Below are 22248 nucleotides of genomic sequence, written 5' to 3'. Positions count from 1 at the left end.
ACCATCTCATGCCAGTCAGAATGGTGATTATTAAAAGGTCAAAAAACAACAGATGCTGGTGAGGTTGCAGAGAAAAAGGAACGCTTTTATACTGTTGGTGGGAGTGTTAATTACTTCAATCATTGTGGAAGACAAGTATGGTGATTCTTCAAAGACCTAGAGGCAGAAATACCATTTGACCCAGCAATCCCATTACTGGGTATGTACCCAAAGGAGTATGAATCATTCTATTATAAAGATACATGCACATGTATGTTCATTTGCACTATTCACAATAGCAAAAACATGCAATCAATCCAAATGCCCATCAATGATAGACTCGATAAAGAAAATGTGGTACATATACATTATGGAATACTATGCAGCAATAAAAAGGAACAAGATCATGTCCTTTGCAGGGACATGGATGGAGCTGGAAGTCATTATTCTCAGCAAACTAATGCAGGAACAGAAAACCATACACCCCATGTTCACTTACAAGTGGGAGTTGAATGATGAGAATACATGGACACATGGGGTGGGGGAACAATACACACCAGGGCCTATCAGGGGTGGGGTGGGGAAACAGAGAGCATAAGGAAGAATAGCTAATGGATGCTGGGCTTAATACCTAGGTTATGGAATGATCTGTGCAGCAAACCACCATGGCACAAGTTTACCTATGTAACAAACCTGCACATCTTGCACATATAGCCCTGAACTTAAAAGTTGAAGATTTAAAAATTCATCTTATGAAGCTAGTATTTCCCTTCTACTCAAATCAGGTAAAGAAGTACAAAAGAAAGAAAACTACAGGCAATAACCCTCATAAACTTAGATGCAAAAAATCTTCAATGAAATATTCGCAAATCAAATGCAAGAAAGCAGTAAAAGATTTATACAGCTGGGGTTTATTCCAGCTATGCAACGCTAGTCAACATTCAAAAAACAGTCAATGTAATGTACATATTAATGGGCTAAAGAAAAATCACATGATTCTATCAATCAGTACAGAAAAAGTTTTCTCAAATTTCAACACCATTCATGATAAAAACTCTGAGAAAAATTGCAGTAAAGGGAGAACTTCCTCAGCTTGATAAAAAGCAGCTACCAAAAACCTATAGCAAACATTATATTTAATGGTGAAAGACTTAATGCTTTCCCTCCAAGACTGGAAACAAAGCAAGGATGTCTGCTATTACCACTCTTATTCAACACAGTACTGAAGTTTTAGTCAGTGCTATAAGGCAAAAAAAGGGGGATTACAGGCATACATATCAGAAAGGAAGAAAATAGAACTGTCCCAATTTGCAGATGACATGATGGTCTCCATAGAAAATCCTAAAGAACCTACAAAAAACTCATAGGACTAATAAGTGAGTTTAGTAAAGAAGTAGGACCCAAGATAAATACACAAAAATCAACTGCATTTCTATATACTCGCAGTGGAAACAGAAATTTTAAATACCATTTACAATCACTCAAAAAAGAGTGAAATACTTAGGTATAAATCTAACAAAACACACATAGGATTTGTATGCTGAAAGCTACAAACTGTTGATGAAACAAGTCAAAGAAGATCTAGATAAATGGTGAGAGATATTGTGTTCATGGACTGGAAGACCCAATGTAGCAAATATGTCAATTCTCCCCAAGTTGATAACAAACTTTAATGCAATTCCTATAAAAATCCCAAAAAGATTTTTATGTGGCCACCAATCCAGATCTACCAACAGTTTTTTGTTTTTGTTTTTTTTTTTTGAGATGGAGTCTCGCTCTGTCGCCCAGGCTGGAGTGCAGTGGCGCAATCTTGGCTCACTGCAAGCTCCACCTCCTGGGTTCACGCCATTCTCCCACCTCAGCCTCCAAAGTAGCTGGGACTATAGGCGCCCGCCTAACTTTGTTTTTGTATTTTTAGTAGAGATGGGGTTTCACCATGTTAGCCAGGATGGTCTCGATCTCCTGACCTTGTGATTCACCTGCCTCAGCCTCCTAAAGTGCTAGGATTACAGGCATGAGCCACTGTGCCCAGCTCCAACAGTATTTTTTAGACATCCATATCGCTCTAAAATTTGTATGGAAAGGCAAAGGAACTAGAATACCTAAAACCATTTTGAGGAAAAAATAAAGTGGAATCAATCATGCTACCTGATTTCAAGATTTATTATATAGTTACAGCAATCAAGACTGCAGTGCAGGTTGAATATCCCTTATCTGAAATGCTTGGGACCAGAAGTGTTTCAGATTTTAGATTTTTTTTTTTTTTAGTTTGAAATATTTATACATGCACAACGAGATAGCTTGAGGACAAGATCCAAGTTTAAACACAAAGTTCATTTATGTTTCATATACACTTTATACACATAGCCTGAAGGTAATTTTATACAATAATTTAAATAATTTTGGCATGAAACAAAGTGTGGATACACTGAACCATCAGAAAGCAAAGGTGTTAACATCTCCACCACCCATGTGGACGATCTGTGATTGTTTGGCATCACCATCATTCCTGATTCTGAATTTATATGCTACCAATAAGCAATCATTTTCTAACACTTATTCACACATAAGTACTTAACAGTAAAAAATATGACATACCAGTAATACAATGAAAAAAATAGTGTATTCAGGTTAAGTGAGCCAGCACAGTAGTGTCACCAGAATAGCTGTATCAGCTGTTAAGCAACAATAACAAATAACAGTAGGCTTTCAGTTTCCAAGTATGATGCTATGTTTTGACTAAGAGGTTACTGCATACTGTATTTTATTTTTAGGTGAGAAGCAGCATCAGAAGCAGTTGAGGGACCAAGAAGTGGGTTCTGTAGAGAGGAAGAAGCATTCCTCTGGATGGCTTTTTTAAATGTTTCTTTCAGAGTCATCTGCCTCATTAATGACGCTTTTTGTCTTAGAAGTCTCTCTTTGATTTTATAAACTGACATGATTTCTTGTTCTGTTATGAATGCATGCTGCTCTAGTCCTTTAATAAGCCCATCACACATTTTTACCATGTCATCTATAGGCACTTTTTCTGCAGTGTTAACATCATCTTCATTATCATTACTATTATGATCACCTTGATTCAGAACCATTTTTGTTACTTCACCATTGGACAATGAATGAACAACTGGAACCTCGTTATTACTGTTAAAAACATCTTTGATATCCTCTTCTTCCAGCTTACTGACAGTCTCTGGATGTATATTTTTTGTATACGTAAGGAGGTCAGACATTATTTTTTTCTCACTTGATATATAGAATCCTTCCAAGTTACCATCTTGTTCATCATCATTACTGAACTTGCCAGTAAACTTCTCTGCTGCTTCACGACCAGCAGATGCTTTATTGCCACAAATCTTTAAAAATTTAATGCCATGTCTTTTCTTAAATTTCTGCAACCAGCCTGTTGAATATTCACAGTTTCCCTCAATTTTTAGTTCATTGTGATAGATCTTTGCTTGTTTCATGATCAGCACACCATTAAGTGGCATGTGTTCACTGAGACGCTGACGGATCCAATCTTTCAATACACGATCAAGATCTTCATTTTTAGCTTTATGAAGTGTTTTTCTATTTTTCAATAGTATCTGCTCATCACTTTCAGCATAAAACTTCAATAGTTTATCCTTCTGTTTCTTCAGGTCATATATGGTGGTCATTCCAACACCATACTCCTCTGTAAGATGCTTCACACTTACACCACTGTCCAGTTTCTCCAACAACTTGACTTTCTGTGCTATAGATAAACATAAATGCTTCCTCTTTTTCTTATCACTGATATTCACAGGGGTATCTTCAGATCTTTTTGACATTTTCAACAATATATTTACACCACACAGCAGAGAATAAGCAAAAAAATGCAGTGAGTAATGCACATAGGTCTTGGCCCCATATGGGGCATTTTGGGAAACGTGTTGTTGGTGTGTCCAGCCTGTACACAGGCCATTTAATTACCCTTTGTGGGGATGGGTAATTCCAGGTGTGAGCAGAAAAACTGCAGCAGAAAAGAGCTGGGAGGGTCTTTTCCCCTTGGGGATGTTGCATGAACTGTGTGTTGTGCACCTGTGTTTTCACTGCAACTCACATAAGTTCAGGTGTGAAATTTTCCACTGGTGGCGTAATGTCAGTACTCAAAAAGTTTAGGATTTTGGAGCATTTCAGATTTCAGATTTTTAGATTATGGATGCTCAACCTGTATTGGTAGAGGAATAAACGCATAGATCAATGGAACAGAATACAGAAACTGGAAATAGGATCACACAAATATGTGCCACTGGTTTTGACAAAGCATAAAAGCAATTCAATGGAGGAAACATAGCCTTTTGAACAAATGGTGTTGGCGTAATGTAACATGCATATGCAAACAAACAAAAGAAGAACAACAGCAACAGCAACCAAAGTTTTACACCTATTTTAAAAAATAACTCAAAATGTATCATAGACTTAAATGTAAAATAAAAAAATCTTTTAAAAAATAGACAGTAGAAGGTCTTCAGGATCTAGGGCTGGGCAAAGAGTTATTAAACCAAAAGCATCAATAAAAGGAAAAGTGGATAAACTGGACCTTATCACAATGACAAACTTTTGCTCTGCAAAGGATACAGTTAAGAGGATGAAAATACAAGCCATACACTGTGAGAAACTATTTACAAAGCACATATTCGACAAAGGGCTAATATCTAGAATGTATAAAGATATCTAAAAACTCAACAGTACAAAAAACAATTAATCAGAAAATGGGCAAAAGACATGAACAGACATTTCATTGAAGGGAATATACACATGGTAAATAAGCACATGAAAAGATGTCTTACATCGTTAGTCAATAGGAAAATACAAATTAAAACCACAAGACACCACCACACACCTATTAGAATGGCTAAAATAAAAGCTAATGCTCGTGAGGATGCAGAGAAACTGGATCATTCATACACTGGTGGTGGGTATGTAAAATGGTACAGCCACTCTGGAAAGCATTTTGACAGTTTCTTAAAAAACAAAACATGTAACTACCATGCAACCCAGCAACTGCACTCCTGGACATTTACTCTGGAGAAGTGAAAACTTACATTCGTACAAAAACCTGTACACAAATGTCTACAGTACCTTTACTCAGAATATCTGAAAACTGGAAACAACCCAGGTGCTCTTCAGTGAGTGAACAGCTAAACTGCGGTACATTCATACTATGGACTACTACTCATCAATAAAAAGAAATGAACTATTGATACATGCAACAACTTGGATAAGTCTCCAGAGAATTATGCTGAGTGAAAAAAAATTCTAAAAGGTTGCATACTGTATGATTCCATCCATCTATACAACACAGACGTTCGCCAGGAATTAACAAGCAGTGTAACTACAAAGAGCAACATAAGGGATCCTTGTGGTGATGAAAATATTCTGCATCTTGACTGTATCAATGTCAGTATCCTGGTTGTGATATTGTACTACAGTTTTGCAAGGTGTTTCCATTGGGGAAAGCTGGGTAAAGGATACACATAATCTGTCCATATTATTGCTTACAACTGCATATGAGTCTCCAATTTTCTCAAATAAAACATTTGATTAAAATAGTACATATGTGATTTCTCTTGTCCAAACCCTGATAATTTGAACCCTTCATCAGACTGGAAAATTTCTCTTCTATTCCTAGTTTGCTGAGTCTTTTGGTCAGAAGAGGTGTTTATTTTTGCCAACAGATTTATCTGTATGTATTGAACAAAATCATAGCTTTTATTTTAAAAAAGTTTTTGTTTTATTATTTCTTCCAATGAAGGTTTTTCTCTTCTAACGTAAATTACGTTGATTTTAGAATGCAAAACCAACCTTGCATTCCTGGGATAAACCCTACTTCACCATGATGTATTAATCCTTTTATAAATTGCTGGATTTGATTGGCTAATATTTGCTTAGGATCTTTATGTCTATGTTTATGAAATGTTTTTCAGACACCTAGACAGTCATTCCCTCAGCTTCTGGAGTTGGTTGCTGATGATTCACAACTGAGTCCTTCTCTGGGGGCCCCCCTCCATCAAGGGAAGCAGTCTTGCCAAAAACAACAAACAAACAAACAAAAAAAAATCACAGCGCCTCTCCAGGTGTAGCCTGTATCCATGACTGGTCAATGCAAGGATATGAGTTTCTGGCCCCCTTGCTTTAATGTGGAACTACTCTGAAGGGTCATCCTAGGCTCCAAGCATCCCTTGGGATTGGTAAAGGCCTCTGCTGAAACCGTTTTGCAGGCCAACTTCTCGCTCTGCCTACAAATTCCTCCTTCCTTCACTTTCTTACAGGTGCTGATCTTTAAGTTCTCCCTGTCCCCACCAATAACCTTGTAGGCAAGCTAATCTCCCTCTTGCGACCCCCAGGGGCTCAACCCAGGACATACCATGTTACCGTTTTATTTTTCTTTTCATAGCACTTAACACCTTATACGTGAAATAACTTTATTTACTTAATACTTAAATACTGGCCGGGCGCGGTGGCTCAAGCCTGTAATCCCAGCACTTTGGGAGGCCGAGACGGGCGGATCACGAGGTCAGGAGATCGAGACCATCCTGGCCAACATGGTGAAACCCCGTCTCTACTAAAAAATACAAAAAAAACTAGCCGGGCGTGGTGGCGGGCGCCCGTAGTCCTGGCTACTCGGGAGGCTGAGGCAGGAGAATGGCGTGAACCCGGGAGACGGAGCTTGCAGTGAGCTGAGATCCGGCCACGGCACTCCAGCCTGGGCGACAAAGTGAGACTCCGTCTCAAAAAAAAAAAAAAATACTTAAACACTTATTGTCTGCTGTAAGAATGTAAGCTTACCAGGACAGAGCTTTCTCATACGCTGTGCACCGCTGTATCAAGCGCCTAGGGCAGGGCCTGCAGAACATAGCAGGCACTAAATACTGGTTGTTGAACGAACGGAGGAGGCCGGCCTGCGCTGGGTGCTGGAATCACACATCCCCCCTCCAGCTTTTAACACGCACCTGGGAGCCGCGGCTTGGGGCGTGCCCCTGAGTCCCCGCCCCTCATACCACGCCCCCAAGCCCAGGGAGAGGGCGGGGTCCCGCGGACGCAGCGGTGGGTGCCATGCGGCAACCCGCGGTTCGGCTGGTGCGCCTGGGTCGGGTGCCGTACGCCGAGCTGCTGGGGCTGCAGGACCGCTGGCTGCGGCGGCTACAGGCCGAGCCAGGCACTGAAGCCTCGTCGGGGACTGAGGCGGGCGCGCTCCTGCTCTGCGAGCCCGCGGGGCCCGTGTACACGGCCGGGCTGCGCGGCGGCCTGACGCCCGAGGAAACTGCGCGGCTACGGGCCTTGGGCGCCGAGGTGCGCGTCACAGGCCGCGGTGGCCTGGCCACCTTCCACGGCCCGGGCCAGCTGCTTTGCCACCCGGTACTCGACCTGCGGCGTCTCGGTCTGCGCTTGCGCATGCACGTAGCGGCGCTGGAGGCGTGCGCCGTGCGCCTGTGCGAGCTCCAGGGCCTGCAGGACGCCCGCGCGCGGTCCCCGCCCTACACCGGCGTCTGGCTGGACGATCGCAAGATCTGCGCGATCGGTGAGCGCCGCGGCGCAGGGCGGGACCTGAGAGCCGGGGTCGGAGCTTGAGGCCTGGGGGCGGGGTCTGACGGGGCTGGACCAATGGAGGTGAGGGTAGAACTCGGGCCGGGAGGAGGCGTATCTAGCGCGGGCCTCGAATCACAGCTACCCGCTGCGTTTGAGTTTTTAAGCCCTTTCCCGGATACCATATATTCAGAAGCAGAAGGCACGTTACATCATCTAGTCGAACACGCATTTCTGTGAATGGAGAGACAGGAGAAGTGGATTGCCAGGTTACTTCCAGCCAATCACAATGTCATGGCAATAAGGGTGCTAATTTTCAAACTTTTTTTTAAGACGGAGTCTCGCTGTGCGTCTCCCAGGCTGGAGTGCAGTGACGCAACCTCGGCTCACTGCAAGCTCCGCCTCCCGGGTTCACGCCATTCTCCTGCATCAGTCTCCCGAGTAACTGGGACTACAGGCGCCCACCACCAGCCCGGCTAATTTTTTGTATTTTTAGTAGAGATGGGGTTTCACTGGTTTGGCCAGGATGGTCTCGATCTCATGACCTCGTGCTCCGCGCGCCTCGGCCTCCCAAAGTGCTGGGATTACAGGCGTTAGCCACTGCGCCCGTCCCCAAACTTTTTTTTTTTTTTTTTTTTTTAAGTATTGGAATCTGTTAAAAGACATTTCCTGGAATCCTCATGATGAGTGCAGCTGCCTTGAAGCCACGCACCCCTTCCTTTCATTTGTTTCCTTTTCCCATCTGTGCACAATTCCTTGTTTCTCCAGAAACAAAATTTGAAAACTAGTGATCTAGTCCGGTTCTCTCATCGCCCTGAGAGGGACCCCGAAGCCCGGAGAGTGGAGGGTATCTACTCTAAGACCCTTTGACTTGCCTTGCAGGAGTCCGCTGTGGAAGGCACATCACGTCCCACGGCCTGGCTCTCAACTGCTCTACAGACCTCACGTGGTTTGAGCACATTGTGCCCTGTGGACTGGTTGGGACAGGCGTCACTTCCTTGAGTAAGGAGCTCCAGAGGCACGTCACCGTGGATGAAGTAATGCCACCTTTCCTTGTGGCCTTTAAGGAGATCTACAAGTGCACACTGATCTCAGAGGACAGCCCCAACTGAAGAGTACTCATAACAGCGAGGATGCTCGTGCCTTGGGAAGCACGAAGCCTGACTTGAGTCACCTACTGAAACACAGATTTTAGACCTGGCGTATCATTCACTGATCATGAAACTAAGGACATACCATGAGCTCTGAGCCACTGTTTTCATATGTATCCTGTTTTATTTATATCTAAATGTGACAACACTGAAAAGCAACACATGCTGTATAAAACATTAGCACTACTATTGACAGCAGTGTCTCAGCTTAGAGAAATTTAGATGTCATAGATTGTCATTTCTCTATTGTTACTTCCTCAATACTCTGTCTAACTGAGCAATTCTGGGCTCTAGTTCCCTCAATTTTGTGGAAATCACATCTCTGAATGGCACAGGTGAAGGTGATATGATGTGGTGCTTTTTTATTGTCAAGAGACCTGGGTTCTTTCTGCAATAAAGGGAAAAGGGAAGAACCTTCAAAGAATAAAATGGAATCTTACCTTCCTGGGTTTGATTCCCCAAGTTTGATAATTTAGCAGTTTTTAGTTGGGTTACCCTGAGCTAGGCCAAAGACTGGAGAAAGAACAAGAATAATTTCTCACACTGTACAAATGCCAAAGGTAGAAGTGAGTTTTTTTATATGAGACCTGTAAGTTTGTAAGGCTGCATATTATCTGTTGCTGTGTAACAAATCATCAAAACTTAGTGACTTAACAGTAAACATTAATTATCGTTTGTGGGTCAGGAATTTGGGGGAAGCTTAGCTGGGTGTTTGTAGGTTGGGGTCTCCCACGAACTTGCAGTTATGATGTCAGCTGCAGTTATTCAAAGACTTGGCTGGGCTCTAGGATTGGCGCCCCATATGGTGCACTCGCTTGCCTGGTTGGTTGTGGTTGTTGACAAGAGGCCTCAGTTCCTCACCATGTGGACCTCTCTATAGGTCTGCTTGATAGTTCTCATGACAGGGCAACTGGCTTCCCCTAGAGCAAGTCATGCCAAAGAGAGACAATCTGGAAGCCACAATGTTTTTCATGACCCAGCCTCAGAAATCATACAGGCATTTCTGTAGTCTTCTAACAGATGAGCCCTGTTCAATGTGGAAGGGACTTCACTAGGGCAACAAGAGGTGAGGATTATTAGGGGCCATCTTGAAGAATGCTTACCAAGCCTATTAAGAGTGGAAAGAGCCTTGAATGAGAAGTCAGGGGACCCTGGTTCCAGTTCTGGCTCTGTGGAAAAGTTGTTTACTCTCTGGTCTTCAGTTTCTCCTTAAACCAGTGCTGTTCAACAGAAATACAATGCAAGCCACATTGTAATTTGACATTTTATAGGATCCATGTTAAAAAGGTAAAAGAAATGAGTGATGCTAATTTTTTTTTTTTTTTTTAAGAAATGAGGCCTCACCATGTTGTCCAAGCTGGTCTCAAACTCCTGGGCTCAAGGGATCCTTCTGCCTCAGCCTCACAAAGTGCTGGGATTACAGGTATGAGCCACCATGCCTGGCCTATGATGTTAATTTTAGTATTTTAATTAACCCAATATGCAAAAATATCAATATAAAGCAATATAAATGTTTTCTTGAGATATTTCACGTTCCTTTTCTCATGCTGAGTCTTCAAAATATAGTGTGTATTTTACACTTACAGCACACCTCATTTTGGACTAGCCACATTTTAAAAGTGCTCATTGGGCACATGATGATGGTGCCTTAGACCGACCATTCTCACATGTAAAGTCCCTTTGAGTTCCCAAGGTTCTGTGGTCTCACTGGCTTCTAGGAAGAAAGGTAAATCCTCCTACATCTGAGGTCTGATTTTTTTTAATGCAAATAATTTATATCAATTATTCAAGCTGAAAAGGACTTTAGAGGTTTATTCCTACCCCCTCGTTGTAAAGAGATGAAAACAAGAATTAGGAAAACCCTCAAAGTCAAAGTAAATTAATGCCAAAGCCGGCACTGAGTCTTAGGTATAAGCCCCCTTCTCATGCTCTTTTCCTGCTGTGCACACTGATTTAGAGCTTGGAACAATAAGGTTTAAGTGTCATGGACATTCCATCAATATTAGTTGATTGATGGTTTATCACCTGTAATTTGGTCCATATTCTTCCTGGGCCTTAGTTTCCCATCCACAGGGCCACTGCTGCTGTTGTAGGGGTGTGGGAGTGAGGAGTCATTGATAATTTGAGTTATTATTGCCAAAAAGGAAAATAATTATTCCAGGAAAAGTGGAGTTAGATTCTCATAGATGGAAGGCCATGCACAGTGTTTCTACCTATCTGATACTCAGCCTCCCTCTCTAGCAGCCCTAACAAATGACCATACAACTTGTTCTTGAATGCTTCCAGAGACTGGAAAAGAAATAGACATGTACTCAGCACTTATGTATAGTGCCACATACAGTCATACTGTGTTAGCCTCTTAAGTACATGCTCTCATTTGACAGCCTGTTCCATTCTTCTGGACCATAGAGAATCTGTACACAGTTGTAGTGGCTGATTTGCTTGACCTTCCTGAACCTCAGTTTCATTACATGAAACAAGGATGGTGGTAAGAATTAGATGACATAATTATAGGTAAAGCATTGAGGGTAATGTTGGCCCAGAGTAAAACTTCAGTAAATCTTAACATTATTATTATCACCGTCTGTCCTCCATGAGCCTTCTCCAGGGAAATTATCCCCAGATCCTTTGAGTTCCCCTCAAGGCAATAGGCTCCGCAGGAGTAGAGCTGCTTCTGCCTTGTTTCCTTCTGCATCTCCAGCACGTAGCACTGGGCTTGACATACAGAAGGCTATTTGAACATACCAATTAAGGGGAATTGAACTGTTTAAACTCTTCTCCCAGCCTGCCCATCTGTCTGTGCACCAGCCCCAGCTCATGTGTGTCCCATTAGGTGCAGCACTCACGGCTGAGCACAGCAGTCTTGGTGTGGATAGACCAGCACAGAGTACAGGAAACTGTTGCTTCCTGTGCTGGACTTGGGGAACACAAACTGGCCCTCATGGTGCTGGCCTGCAGACATGTTCTTTTTGGCTTACAGGATTTTATATATGTGTGTATGTATCTGGTTAAGTTTAGTAATTGCCAACATTTAAAAAATGGGAAATTGTCATGTAAAAATTTGGTTTTCTGGCTTCTCATGAAAATTGGAGAGATCTGGAAACACTGGGCCATCGGCCTGACAATTGGAAGCAGGTATTTTGTTGTTGTTGTTTTGTGTGTGTGTGTGTGATGGAGTCTCACTCTGTTGCCCTGGGTTCAAGCGATTCTCCTGCCTCAGCCTCTCAAGTAGCTGGGATTACAGGCATCTGCCACCATGCCCAGCTAATTTTTGTATTTTTAGTAGAGATAGGGTTTCACCATGTTGGCCAGGCTGGTCTTGAACTCCTGGCCTCAAGTTATCCACCCGCCTCAGCCTCCCAAAGTGCTGGGATCACAGGCGTGAGCCACCATGCCCAGCCAGAAGCAGGTATGTTTTTAAAATTGCAATTTCCAGTTGGCTGCAGCACCTCTCCTCCCTTCCCCACTTGTTGACATTAGCTTTCTGGCCCCTGTAGGCATTTGAGTTGGTGACCCCTAATCTAGACATTTCCTTGTTCTGAGACACAGCAGAGTCTCGGTGGACCCAACATAGTATTGGTTTTACACCACAGTCATGGGGAGCCCTTTAAGAAAGGGCCATGACTTACTCATTCCTGTGTCCCTGGCCCCTGGCTCAGGGCCTGGCACAGTATAGACAGCAGAAAATGTATGATAGTTTTTAATCTTCACCAAATATTTCTGGCTCTCTGCTTTCTGGACACATGGCAGGATTGTGCTTTGTGGCCCCCACGTGGGTGAGTAGGGGCAAGGTCAAATTCTTCTGGTTAATTTATGAATGGAGGTGGCATGTCACTTCTGAGCTGGAGCATTGACTAGCTGGTGCCAGGCCCTTCAGAGTTTCCCTCTGGAACAGTGACCAACAACGTTGAAGATGGTGGCTGCTTCCTGAGGGACTGCAATGATCAGAGCCCCCTGCTGATGATGGACATGCATTGGAGTTCAGTCACATATATGTCACAGCACAACCTAGCCTGCTGTAACTAACGTAATTGTTTATATTAATCAGAACTCTTATATTTGTAAGTGTAGAAAGCCAATTCTAACATGAGCCAAAAAAATAACAAGGGTGGGGGTTATTGGAAAAGGTATTAGAGTCTCATAGAATCCAAGAGTAAGGCAGCAGCTGAAGAAGAGAACGGGAGTGTGAAGCCCTTTAGGAACTCAGGTAGTCTCTTCCCTCCCACTCTCTGTCATGTTTTGTGGCATGTGTTTGCTTCATTTTGTCTTGCTTCAGTTCAGCTTTCTCTATTTCCCAGGCCACATGGTGGAACATGGCTGCTGCTGCTCCTGCCACTGCGGCTGCTATCCATGAATGTTGGGGTAGAATCAAAGTTTCTTGCTTGAGCAGCTGGGTGGATGGATGCTAAAGATACTGCTGGGTTGGAGAACACCAGATAAGGACCAAGTTTGGAGAGGAAGATGATGAATTCAGTTTTTGATAAATCAAGTTTGAGATACTCATGGGAGAGGCAAGCAGAGAGAGCCAAGAGGCAGCTGGGTCTGGAGAATGAGTGGGATGAGTGAAGTTTTAGGTGTAGAAGCTCTAAGAGAGGAGAGCAGAGGACTGATAAGTGTGAGACACAGGCTGTGTGAGGCACGGGCTGGCAAGGAGGAGTAGGCCAAGTAGACTGAGAAGTAGAGAATAAGTGGTGCAGGGGCACAGAATGGGACAACGTGACTGTCTTATCCTCTGGCAGTCTCTCTCTCCGGCAACCCAACAAGATAGGCAAGGTTATTTTATGGATGAGAAAACCAAGGCTCCGAGAGGTCAAGTGCCTTGTGAGAGAGGTCATGCTGTTGATAAGGGCAAGGTGAGTCTGGGCTTCCAGTGTGGGCTCTGAAGGGTGAGTGAGGCAGGCCTGCAGGAGGAGCCCCCAGTAACAGGTGGTGAGTGGGTAGGCAAAGCGGGAGGATATAGAACAGGAGGCCAGAGTTAGGCTGAGGTCTAGCTGCGGCATCAGGTCAGGCTACTGCTGCGGGTTCCTGGCTCTCCTTCCTGCTTGGACAGATCCCACCTCTGGTTTCCCACTGGGGCCCTTCCTTAAGGAAGGAAGCTGAGCGTATGAAGGAGGATATTTAACACCCTGACTTTCCTCCTTTGAAAAAGCCTCTTCTTGTTTGTTCAGAGTCTTTTCCTCAAAATAAACAGATTGTCCAGAGTCTGGTGAATGAGTGCTGAGGGTGAGGACGTGACCAACTGCAGTTACTAGTCCAGTGTCTCGTTCCCCCCCGAGGCTGGCAGGAAACTGAACAGAGCCAGCTCTGGCAGCATGACCAGGTATCAGGCACCTCGCTTTGTGTAAAAATCACTCTTTGACAGTGTCTCCTTATGTTGTCCAGGCTGGTCTCGAACTCCTGGGCTCAAGAGATTCTCCTGTCTCGGCCTCCTGAAGTGCTAAGTAGGATTACAGGTGTGAGCCACCACACCTGGCTGTAAAAATGTACTTATTCTCCAGCCTCTTTTGTATAAATCGTAGTAAGGGATGGGACTAATGATGTTATCTGTGAAAATAGCCACCATTTACCCATAAGACAAAACTTGGGGCCCATCTACCCTGACCACATCATGATGTTCATCTGCAGCTGTTGCAAGGTGTTCAGATTGTATAAATACAAATGGCATAAAAACTTTAAAAGAAGTGCAATTCTCGAAAATTGGACTAAAGCATTCTGTAAAGCAACGGATAATAATGAGCTTACAGTGGATAATTCATTTGAATTTGAAAAATACAGAAATGAGCCTGTCAAATACCAGCAAGAACTATGAAATAAAACTACTGATGCAATGAAGACAGTTGGAAAGATCAAACAAATGCCAACCTAAATTTATAATGAACAAATTGAAGAAAAATAAAGGACTATAGAAAGCTCAGGACATCAAAGAAGTCAGGCAAAACTCATCTTATCTTGACCCCTCTTTCAGGCAAAGGAAAGCAGCTGGAAGAAAAGATGATACAACCGTTACAACAGGATGCAGACATGAAAGAGGCTTCCTAAAAATCTCATTGTCTATAACCATTTATATATTTACATTCGAAAATCTCCTTTGGAGACTTAGAAACTCTAAATTATTGACTTATTTTTTGTATAAGATCACTCAAATGAAAGGTGATTAAAAATCATCTACATTGCTGTCTACAAAACATCAGATAATATGGATGTTAGATTGCATCTCATTGTTAAGTCTTTACTGATAGATATGTTTGTAAATACAGAAATGAAATGTGGACATAAAATGGTTATGCTATTTGGTTAATGATGCTAGGCAACATTTCTGTAATTAATGACATTCAAAAATTTATGGCTAGTGATATATATAAAGTAAAATTTTCTTTGCAGTAAAATATGCCCTTTATTGTTATAGAAGGGAGGATATAAGGAATCAACAGTTTGTATGAGAATAGCTCAAATAGTATCTTTTATTTTGATTTTAATATTTCTTATTTTGGTTTATTAGCATCTTAGAACAAAATGGCCTTATATAATGAAGCCTAGTTATGCTGGACTGTTTTGACCTGTTTTAATTGTTCTGACAGATAGTTGGGGATGAAAGCCGAATAGCATTTGCCTGAAATGACTGACACTATATAATTTCTGCTTTGGCAATACTCAGTTCTAACTTGTGATTCCTGGTAGAACAGACTTTTTTTTTTTTTGAGCCTAGCAATGATCTAGAAGCAGATGTTATCTCAGTGCCTTTTAAAATTTGTTGTGTGGTTTTCTTTCTTTTTTTTTTTTTTTGAGTCGGAGTCTCGCTCTGTTGCCCACGCTGGAGTGCAGTGGCACAATCTCGGCTCACTGCAAGCTCCGCCTCCCGGGTTCACGCCATTCTCCTGCCTCAGCCTCCTGAGTAGCTGGGACTACAGGCGCCCGCCACCGCGCCCGGCTAATTTTTTGTATTTTTAGTAGAAACGGGGTTTCACCGTGGTCTCGATCTCCTGACCTTGTGATCCGCCCGCCTCGGCCTCCCAAAGTGCTGGGATTACAGGCGTAAGCCACCGCGCCCGGCTGTGTGGTTTTCTTTTAAAAAGCCATACAATAATTTTGGAAAACAATGTATGGGTAGAACATCTGTCTGTAATTTGCACGCAAAACCACTTTTAATGGGTACAAAGTTAAATTAGGAGGAATACGTTCAGATGTCCTATTGCACAGTAGGGTGACAATAGTTAATGCATTGAATGTTCTTGCTACAAATAAATGATAAATGTTTGAGTTGATGGGTATGCTAATTACACTGATTTGATTGATACACATTGTATGTGAAACAGTACATATGCCATAAATATTTACAATTATGTTTCAGTTTAACTTTTTAAAAAACATTTCTAATGTAAAAAGTATCTCTCAAACTGTAGGTTAACTTCTTGATTTATATTTAAATATGAATCTTAAGCAAAATAGTGAAAATAACCATCTTGATTTAGTGTTTTTGTCCCATATGTGAATTGTATATACTTAGAGGACAATAAAATCAACTGAGCTGTAAGCTTAGAATAGGACTGAGGGGTAATTTTGCACAGCAGCTTTACGAATGGTACATTGTTATATTGATGCTTCAAAACTCTCTCTCTCTCTTTCTCTCTCTCTCAGTAAATGGCTAAAGGGATTAGTACTTTACCTTTGGAGGTCCTCAAAGCATTATTTGGAGTTGATAATACTTCAGCTAGAACCAAGTAGAATCTGTTTTTTCCTTTGGAGGTCCTCAAAGCATTATTTGGAGTTCATAATACTTCAGCTAGAACCAAGTAGAATCTGTGTTTTTCTGAAGACTATCGGTAGCATAAATGTGATTATAAACAAAGTACACTTAAGATGTATATATGCAATGACTGCTATTTATACAAAATTTAAATCTGCAAATGGAAACAACATGCTTATGGGTTATTAAAATTGTCTAAAGTCTTAGGTTCTTTATAGTACACATGCTGATTTACAAATAAATGATTTATTAACTGATTTTTAAAAATTATCTCTCTGAAAACTCCCATGGAAACCAGATTTTTGTAATCTAAATCTGATTTTTTTTTACCAAATTGTCACTTACTGTACATATTATCAAACCACTTTATAATATCTGTAAAGTTAAAAAATACTTGTATTCCCACCTAACACAATCCTTTTCACTTATGTGTGTTTTCAGTATTTGATCATGAGCAGACATATTTTTATGTACTTCTAATATGTGAACAAAATTTTGTATACTTTTTTCATCATCTTTGATTTTGTTTTTAATTAAGTCTTATGATCATACATAATTTTTAAATTTGTATATATCTCCTCTACTTTAATCCTTTTAAGTTGGCAAAAGCACCATTCCCAATCACAAATACACGGGAGTTCTACAGTTTTATGCTTTTGAATGGCTGTTTAAAGACAATCCTAAATTACAACTTAGTCTGACTTAGATTGTAAAGAATTCAAGAGTAAAGTTTAACTTGCTACTATTTTTAAAGCATTTGACCTTATAGATCATCTATAAAATGTGAGAAGTGTTAATCTTTATTTGATATTACACATAAACCACACTAAAATGCCTTTCAATAAGTAAAAGGAACCATTTTAGATACAGGGAATTCAAATTAGATTGGCATAGTTAAGGCCAAAAATTTAAAGTATACATTGCTACCTTATCGTCAACCCTTGCCTTTAAGAAGTGACGAACACAAAACACAGGTGAAACCTTGCTTGGTTCTGAGACAGGGAAGGAATTTCCCCAGTATTTAAATATATTCACATATCCAGTTATATTAATCTAAATATAAAACGAATCTCCAATAAGTTTTGTTTTGTTTTTTTGAGATGGAGTCTTGCTCTGTTGCCCAGGCTGGAGTGTAGTGGTGTGATCTCGGCTCACTGCAACCTCTGCCTCCTGGGTTCAAGCGATTCCTCTGCCTCAGCCTCCTGAGTAGAGTAGCTGGGACTACAAGCGTGCGCCACCATGCCCGGCTAATTTTTGTATTTTTAGTAGAGATGGGGTTTCACCATGTTGGCCAGGCTGGTCTTGAACTCCTGACCTCAAGTGATCTGCCCACCTCAGCCTCCCAAAGTGCTGCGATTACAGGTGTGAGCCACCACACCTGGCCCAATCTCCAATAAGTTTTAAGATAGCATTCACCATCTCTGGAAAGTTGAACGTTACTAACAAAGTCTAATCATATCTTTAGAAGGGGTAAACAGTGATAGCATTTACTGAATCACAATTACTATTAAAATTCAAAAAACTAAACATACTCATTTAACTACAACCCAGGGTTTAGTTTTAAATCAGGACTGCCCAACAAAATATTCTGTCAATCATTCGTGATCTGAATTCTGATGTATGAGAGCTATCAAATTATGGTACACATAAAAAAGTCATGAGACATTTCTGTTTTGTAATAAATAAGGCAGTGGCCAATTATTACTCATTGGTAGCTTTTTTGAGATAAGCTATCAAGTCTGCCCTTTCTGCCTTCTTCTTAATGTGGGCAAAGATCGTTTTTGATCCAGGGATGTACTTCTAGGAATTCTCCAAATGCTCCATCAGGGTATCCTCTCCCCAGATGATGCCTTTGTTCTTATTGGCATCTGTGTAAGAGAATCCAGTGGCCTGGACAGGTGGAGATTAGGCCCAGTTTTGTCCTTGCCTTTGTTTTCCATGGTGTAGCACTGGGCACACTTCTCAATACAAATCCTCTTGCCTTTCTCAATATCACCCATATTTAATTCTCTCTTTTGTCGCCGGCGCTAGGAACGTTCCCACTGGGAAGCTGGACGTACCGCTCTGTATACTCTTTCTTTCTTTCTTTCTTTCTTTCTTTCTTTCTTTCTTTCTTTCTTTCTTTTTCTTTTTTTTTGAGATGGAGTCTCTGTCTTCTGTCGCCAGGCTGGAGTTCAGTGGCCCCGATCTCGACTCACTGCAAGCTCCGCCTCCCGGGTTCACTGAGCCAATCTCCTGCCTCAGCCTCCCGAGTAGCTGGGACTACAGGCGCCCGCCAGCATGTCCGGCTAATTTTTTGTATTTTTAGTAGAGACCTGGTTTCACAATGTTAGCCAGGATGGTCTTGATCTCCTGACCTCGTGATCCGCCCGCCTCGGCCTCCCGAAGTGCTGGGATTATAGGCGTGAGTCACCGCGCCCGGCCCTCTCTGTGTACTCTTTTAAACGAAATATCATACTACAAACATTTTCCCACATTGCTAGTCTTCATAACTGTATTTTTGAATGCCTTAATTTTATTTTTTAACTTTGATCAATTTTTAATAGAGATAATCATACATATGGAATAAAATTTAAAAGGTGCAGAATAGTGGCATTGAAATGTAAGTCTTACTCCTCCCCTTCTCCCCTGTAAACCCAGATCCCTTCCCTGGAGGCCTACATAATGAAAAGTGTCTTATTTATGTACTTCAGAGTTATTTTATACATATATAAGCACACAAAACTATACTCATTCTTTTGTATATAGTAGCATACCCTATGCACAGTCTTGCACTTGGGTGATTGTTTCAGACCAGTTTATAAAAGGCATCCTCATTCTTTTTAGTGACTATGTAGTATTCCATTGAATGATTTACCATGACTTATTTAGTCTCTATTGAGGACATTTAGGTTATTACTAATCTTAGGCTTTTACAAACAAAGCTATAATGAGAATTTGTGTGTATGTGTATCTGTGTGTGTTTCACACATGGTGAGGACAGAAGCTGCATTTCTAGAAATGGTTTTCTGAGTCAAAGGATATGTGTATTTTAAATTTAGTGGACATTGTCATAATTGCCTTCTATAAAAGTTATACCAATCTATACTCCTGTCAGCAATGTAATGATGTAATGCCTGAATTTTAAATTTCCAGCACCGTAGAATGCTTTTTCTTTCTTTTTAAGGCAAATTTTGGAGCAGGAGTGAAAGTTAAAAAGCTTTAGAGCAGGAACCAAAGGAAGGAAAGTACACTTGGAAGAGGGCCAAGTGGACGACTTGAAAGACAAGTGTCTTTTTTTTTATTTTTAAAGCCTTTTGTTGTTGTTGAAACAGGGTCTCACTCTGTTACCCAAGCTGGAGTGCAGCAGTATGATAATGGCTCACTGCAGCCTTGACCTTCTGGGTTAAAGTGATCTTTCCACCTCAGCCTCCTGAGTAGCTAGGACTCGCTAGGCATGTGCCACCACGCCTAGCTCATTTTTTTCTTCCCCCCCAAAGTAGAGATGAGATCTGGCTATTTTGCCCAGGCTGGTCTTGAACTCCTGGCCTAAAGCAATCCTCTTTCCTCCACCTCCGAAAGCGCTGGGATTACAGGTTTTGTGTTTGGCCTTAAAGCCTTTTATTATAAAATATTTTAAACATACAGTAATGAACCATTATGCAGCTAAAGCCATCCTCAACTCATAACGGCCAGATGTGTTTGTCTAAACTGGTACCCTTTTCCTGTCTCCCCCTGGATTATTGTGAAGCAAATAACAAATATCATACTATTTCATTCATAAATATTTCAGTATGTATTCCTAAAAGATAAATACTCTTGGCTAGGCATGGTGGCTCATGCCTGTAATCCTAGCACTTTGGGAGGCCAAGGTGGGTGGATTGCTTCAGCTCAGGAGTTTGACACCAACCTGGGCAACATGGTGAAACCTCATCTGTACAAAAAAATACAAAAATTAGCCAGGCATAGTGGTGCACACCTGTAGCTCCAGCTAATTGGGAGGCTGAGGTGGGAGGATCACTTGAACCCATGAGGTGGAGGCTACAGTGAGCCGAGATTGCACTGCTGCACTCCAGCCTGGGCAACAGAGTCAGACCCTGTCTCAGAAACAAAAAAACCTGACTCTTTTTAAACTCTTTAACCACAACATTATCACCATATGTAGAAAATACTTCTTCCATATCAACAAATATTCAGTTAACGTTCACATTTCTCCAGTTGCTTTTTTCTTTACTTTTAGTTGTTTTATTCAAATCAGGATCCAAACAAGATCTAGACACTGTATTTGGTTCATGTGTCTCACAAATGTCTCTTAAGTCTTTTTTTAATCTATAAGTCCCCCCTCCATCTTTTTGTCTTTGCCCCTCTTGTTATTTGAGGAAACAGATGTTTGTCCTATCAAGTTTTCCACAGTCTGGATTTTGTTCATTGTGTCCTCCTGGTATCATTTCACATGTCTCTCTATCTCTTCTATTTCCTGAACATTGAAAGGTAGCTCCTGAGGCTTGGTCTCATTCAGGTATGATTTTTTTTTTTTTTTTTTTTGCGTGTCTGCTGCTAGATGGTAGTGTGTTCTTACAGCAAGAGGGATGTAATCTCAGGCTTTTTTTCTCTCTTTTTTGTAATGATCATTTCTTAGATGCATTATCTTATTAGATGCTATTATTCCTCCTTCACTTACCAGATGGAATCTTTTTTTTTAGAGATAGGGTCTCACTTTGTCACCCAGGCTGGAGTGCAGTGACGCAATCACGGCTCACTGTATCACGGCAGCCTTGACTTCCTGGGCTCAGGTGATTCTCCCACTTCAGCCTCCTGAGTGGCTGGGACTATAGGCATGCGCCACTATGCCCAGCTAATTTTTGTATTTTTTATAGAGACAGGGTCTTGCCACGTCAAGGCTGGTCTTAAACTCCTGGGCTCAAACGATCCACCCACTTCGGCCTCCCAAAGTGCTGGGATTACAGGCGTGAGCCACCTCACCCGGCCAGAATAGTTCTACAGAACCAACAGGATGCGCTCAAAAGAACTCATCATGACCGGCAGCAGCAGTGTTGTTATTAGCATTTTATTCAGTTTTTAGTTCTGTTCATATTCAGTAAGTTTGTACTGAATAAAAATTGCTTATATAAAGGATTTGCTTTTATAGTTATATGCATTAGAATTTATATTGAGTTTAAATTTTAATATATTTAGATTAAGTCAACAATGAGTAACCCAATGATTTTTTTTTTTTTCTTTTCAAAGGGGGGTCTCTGTACATTATTCTAGTTCAAGAGACACTGGTATCAGGCCATAGTGTTACATTTAAAAAATTTCTCTAAACTGTGAGCTTTTCTACTGTGAGCCAGAGATTGTTTCTTTTTTATTTTTGTTTTTGTCTTACTATCCCAGTACCTGACATACAGAAGGAAGCAGAGATTTAATGGCTTGCCTTATTGTGAGGAATTCCCTGCAGCCTCCACGTTGGTCCTCTTTGTTGATAAACATCAACATCCAGTCTGTTAAAAATTGTGCTTTTCAATGGCAATTTCACTATTTAACATGGCTCCCAATAGTAGTGCTGAAATGCTGTCTGGTATTTCCAAGCACAAGAAAACTATAATGGGCCTTATGGAAAAGATACACGTGTTACATAAGCTTTGTTCAGGCATGACTCATAATGCAGTTGGCTGTGAGTTCAGTGTTAATGAATCAACAATATATTTGAAATAAGATGTTTCTAAATGGAAACACACATAAAACAAGCATATGCATTTTTCAGTTGATGAAAATAGGCCGGGCATGGTGGCTCATGCCTGTAATCCCAGCACTTTGGGAGGCTAAGGCAGGAGGATCATTTGAGGC

At 41.4% G+C, this 22248-nt stretch overlaps 2 protein-coding genes across 4 annotated transcripts; one reads left to right on the top strand and one right to left on the bottom strand.

Annotated features, from left to right (window-relative positions):
- Window positions 1–2124: 2124 nt before the first annotated feature.
- LOC116269720 lies at window positions 2125–7131 on the bottom strand. 2 transcript variants are annotated; one of them, XM_031653120.1, is made up of 2 exons: window positions 6954–7131; window positions 2125–4168 (listed from the first exon to the last, which is right to left on the bottom strand). In XM_031653120.1, the coding sequence occupies exon 2, from the start codon at window positions 3786–3788 to the stop codon at window positions 2727–2729; it is 1062 nt and encodes a 353-aa protein (XP_031508980.1). In that variant the 5' UTR covers window positions 3789–4168; window positions 6954–7131; the 3' UTR covers window positions 2125–2726. The 2 variants fall into 2 exon arrangements, with proteins under 2 accessions (XP_031508980.1, XP_031508979.1); XM_031653119.1 differs by lacking the exon at window positions 6954–7131 and adding an exon at window positions 6790–6899.
- LOC101020154 (putative lipoyltransferase 2, mitochondrial) lies at window positions 7033–9028 on the top strand. Of its 2 annotated transcripts, none has more exons than XM_031653121.1 (2): window positions 7033–7522; window positions 8410–9028. In XM_031653121.1, the coding sequence occupies exons 1-2, from the start codon at window positions 7057–7059 to the stop codon at window positions 8637–8639; spliced, it is 696 nt and encodes a 231-aa protein (XP_031508981.1). In that variant the 5' UTR covers window positions 7033–7056; the 3' UTR covers window positions 8640–9028. The 2 variants fall into 2 exon arrangements, with proteins under 2 accessions (XP_031508981.1, XP_031508983.1); XM_031653123.1 differs by having other exon boundaries at window positions 7033–7560; window positions 8410–8529.
- Window positions 9029–22248: the final 13220 nt, after the last annotated feature.

This window comes from Papio anubis, chromosome 12 (assembly GCF_008728515.1).
Source record: "Papio anubis isolate 15944 chromosome 12, Panubis1.0, whole genome shotgun sequence".
Taxonomy (NCBI): Eukaryota; Metazoa; Chordata; class Mammalia; order Primates; family Cercopithecidae; genus Papio; species Papio anubis.
Note: the sequence above shows the minus strand (reverse complement) of the source record. Positions and strands in the feature narration are given on the sequence as shown.

Bases quoted from the DNA above. Each gene is read 5' to 3' on its own strand.
- LOC116269720 (XM_031653120.1), bottom strand. From the start codon at position 3,788: ATGTCAAAAAGATCTGAAGATACCCCTGTGAATATCAGTGATAAGAAA.
- LOC101020154 (XM_031653121.1), top strand. From the start codon at position 7,057: ATGCGGCAACCCGCGGTTCGGCTGGTGCGCCTGGGTCGGGTGCCGTAC. The intron at 7,523-8,409 runs GTGAGCGCCGCG...CTTGCCTTGCAG, and splicing joins TCGCAAGATCTGCGCGATCG to GAGTCCGCTGTGGAAGGCAC.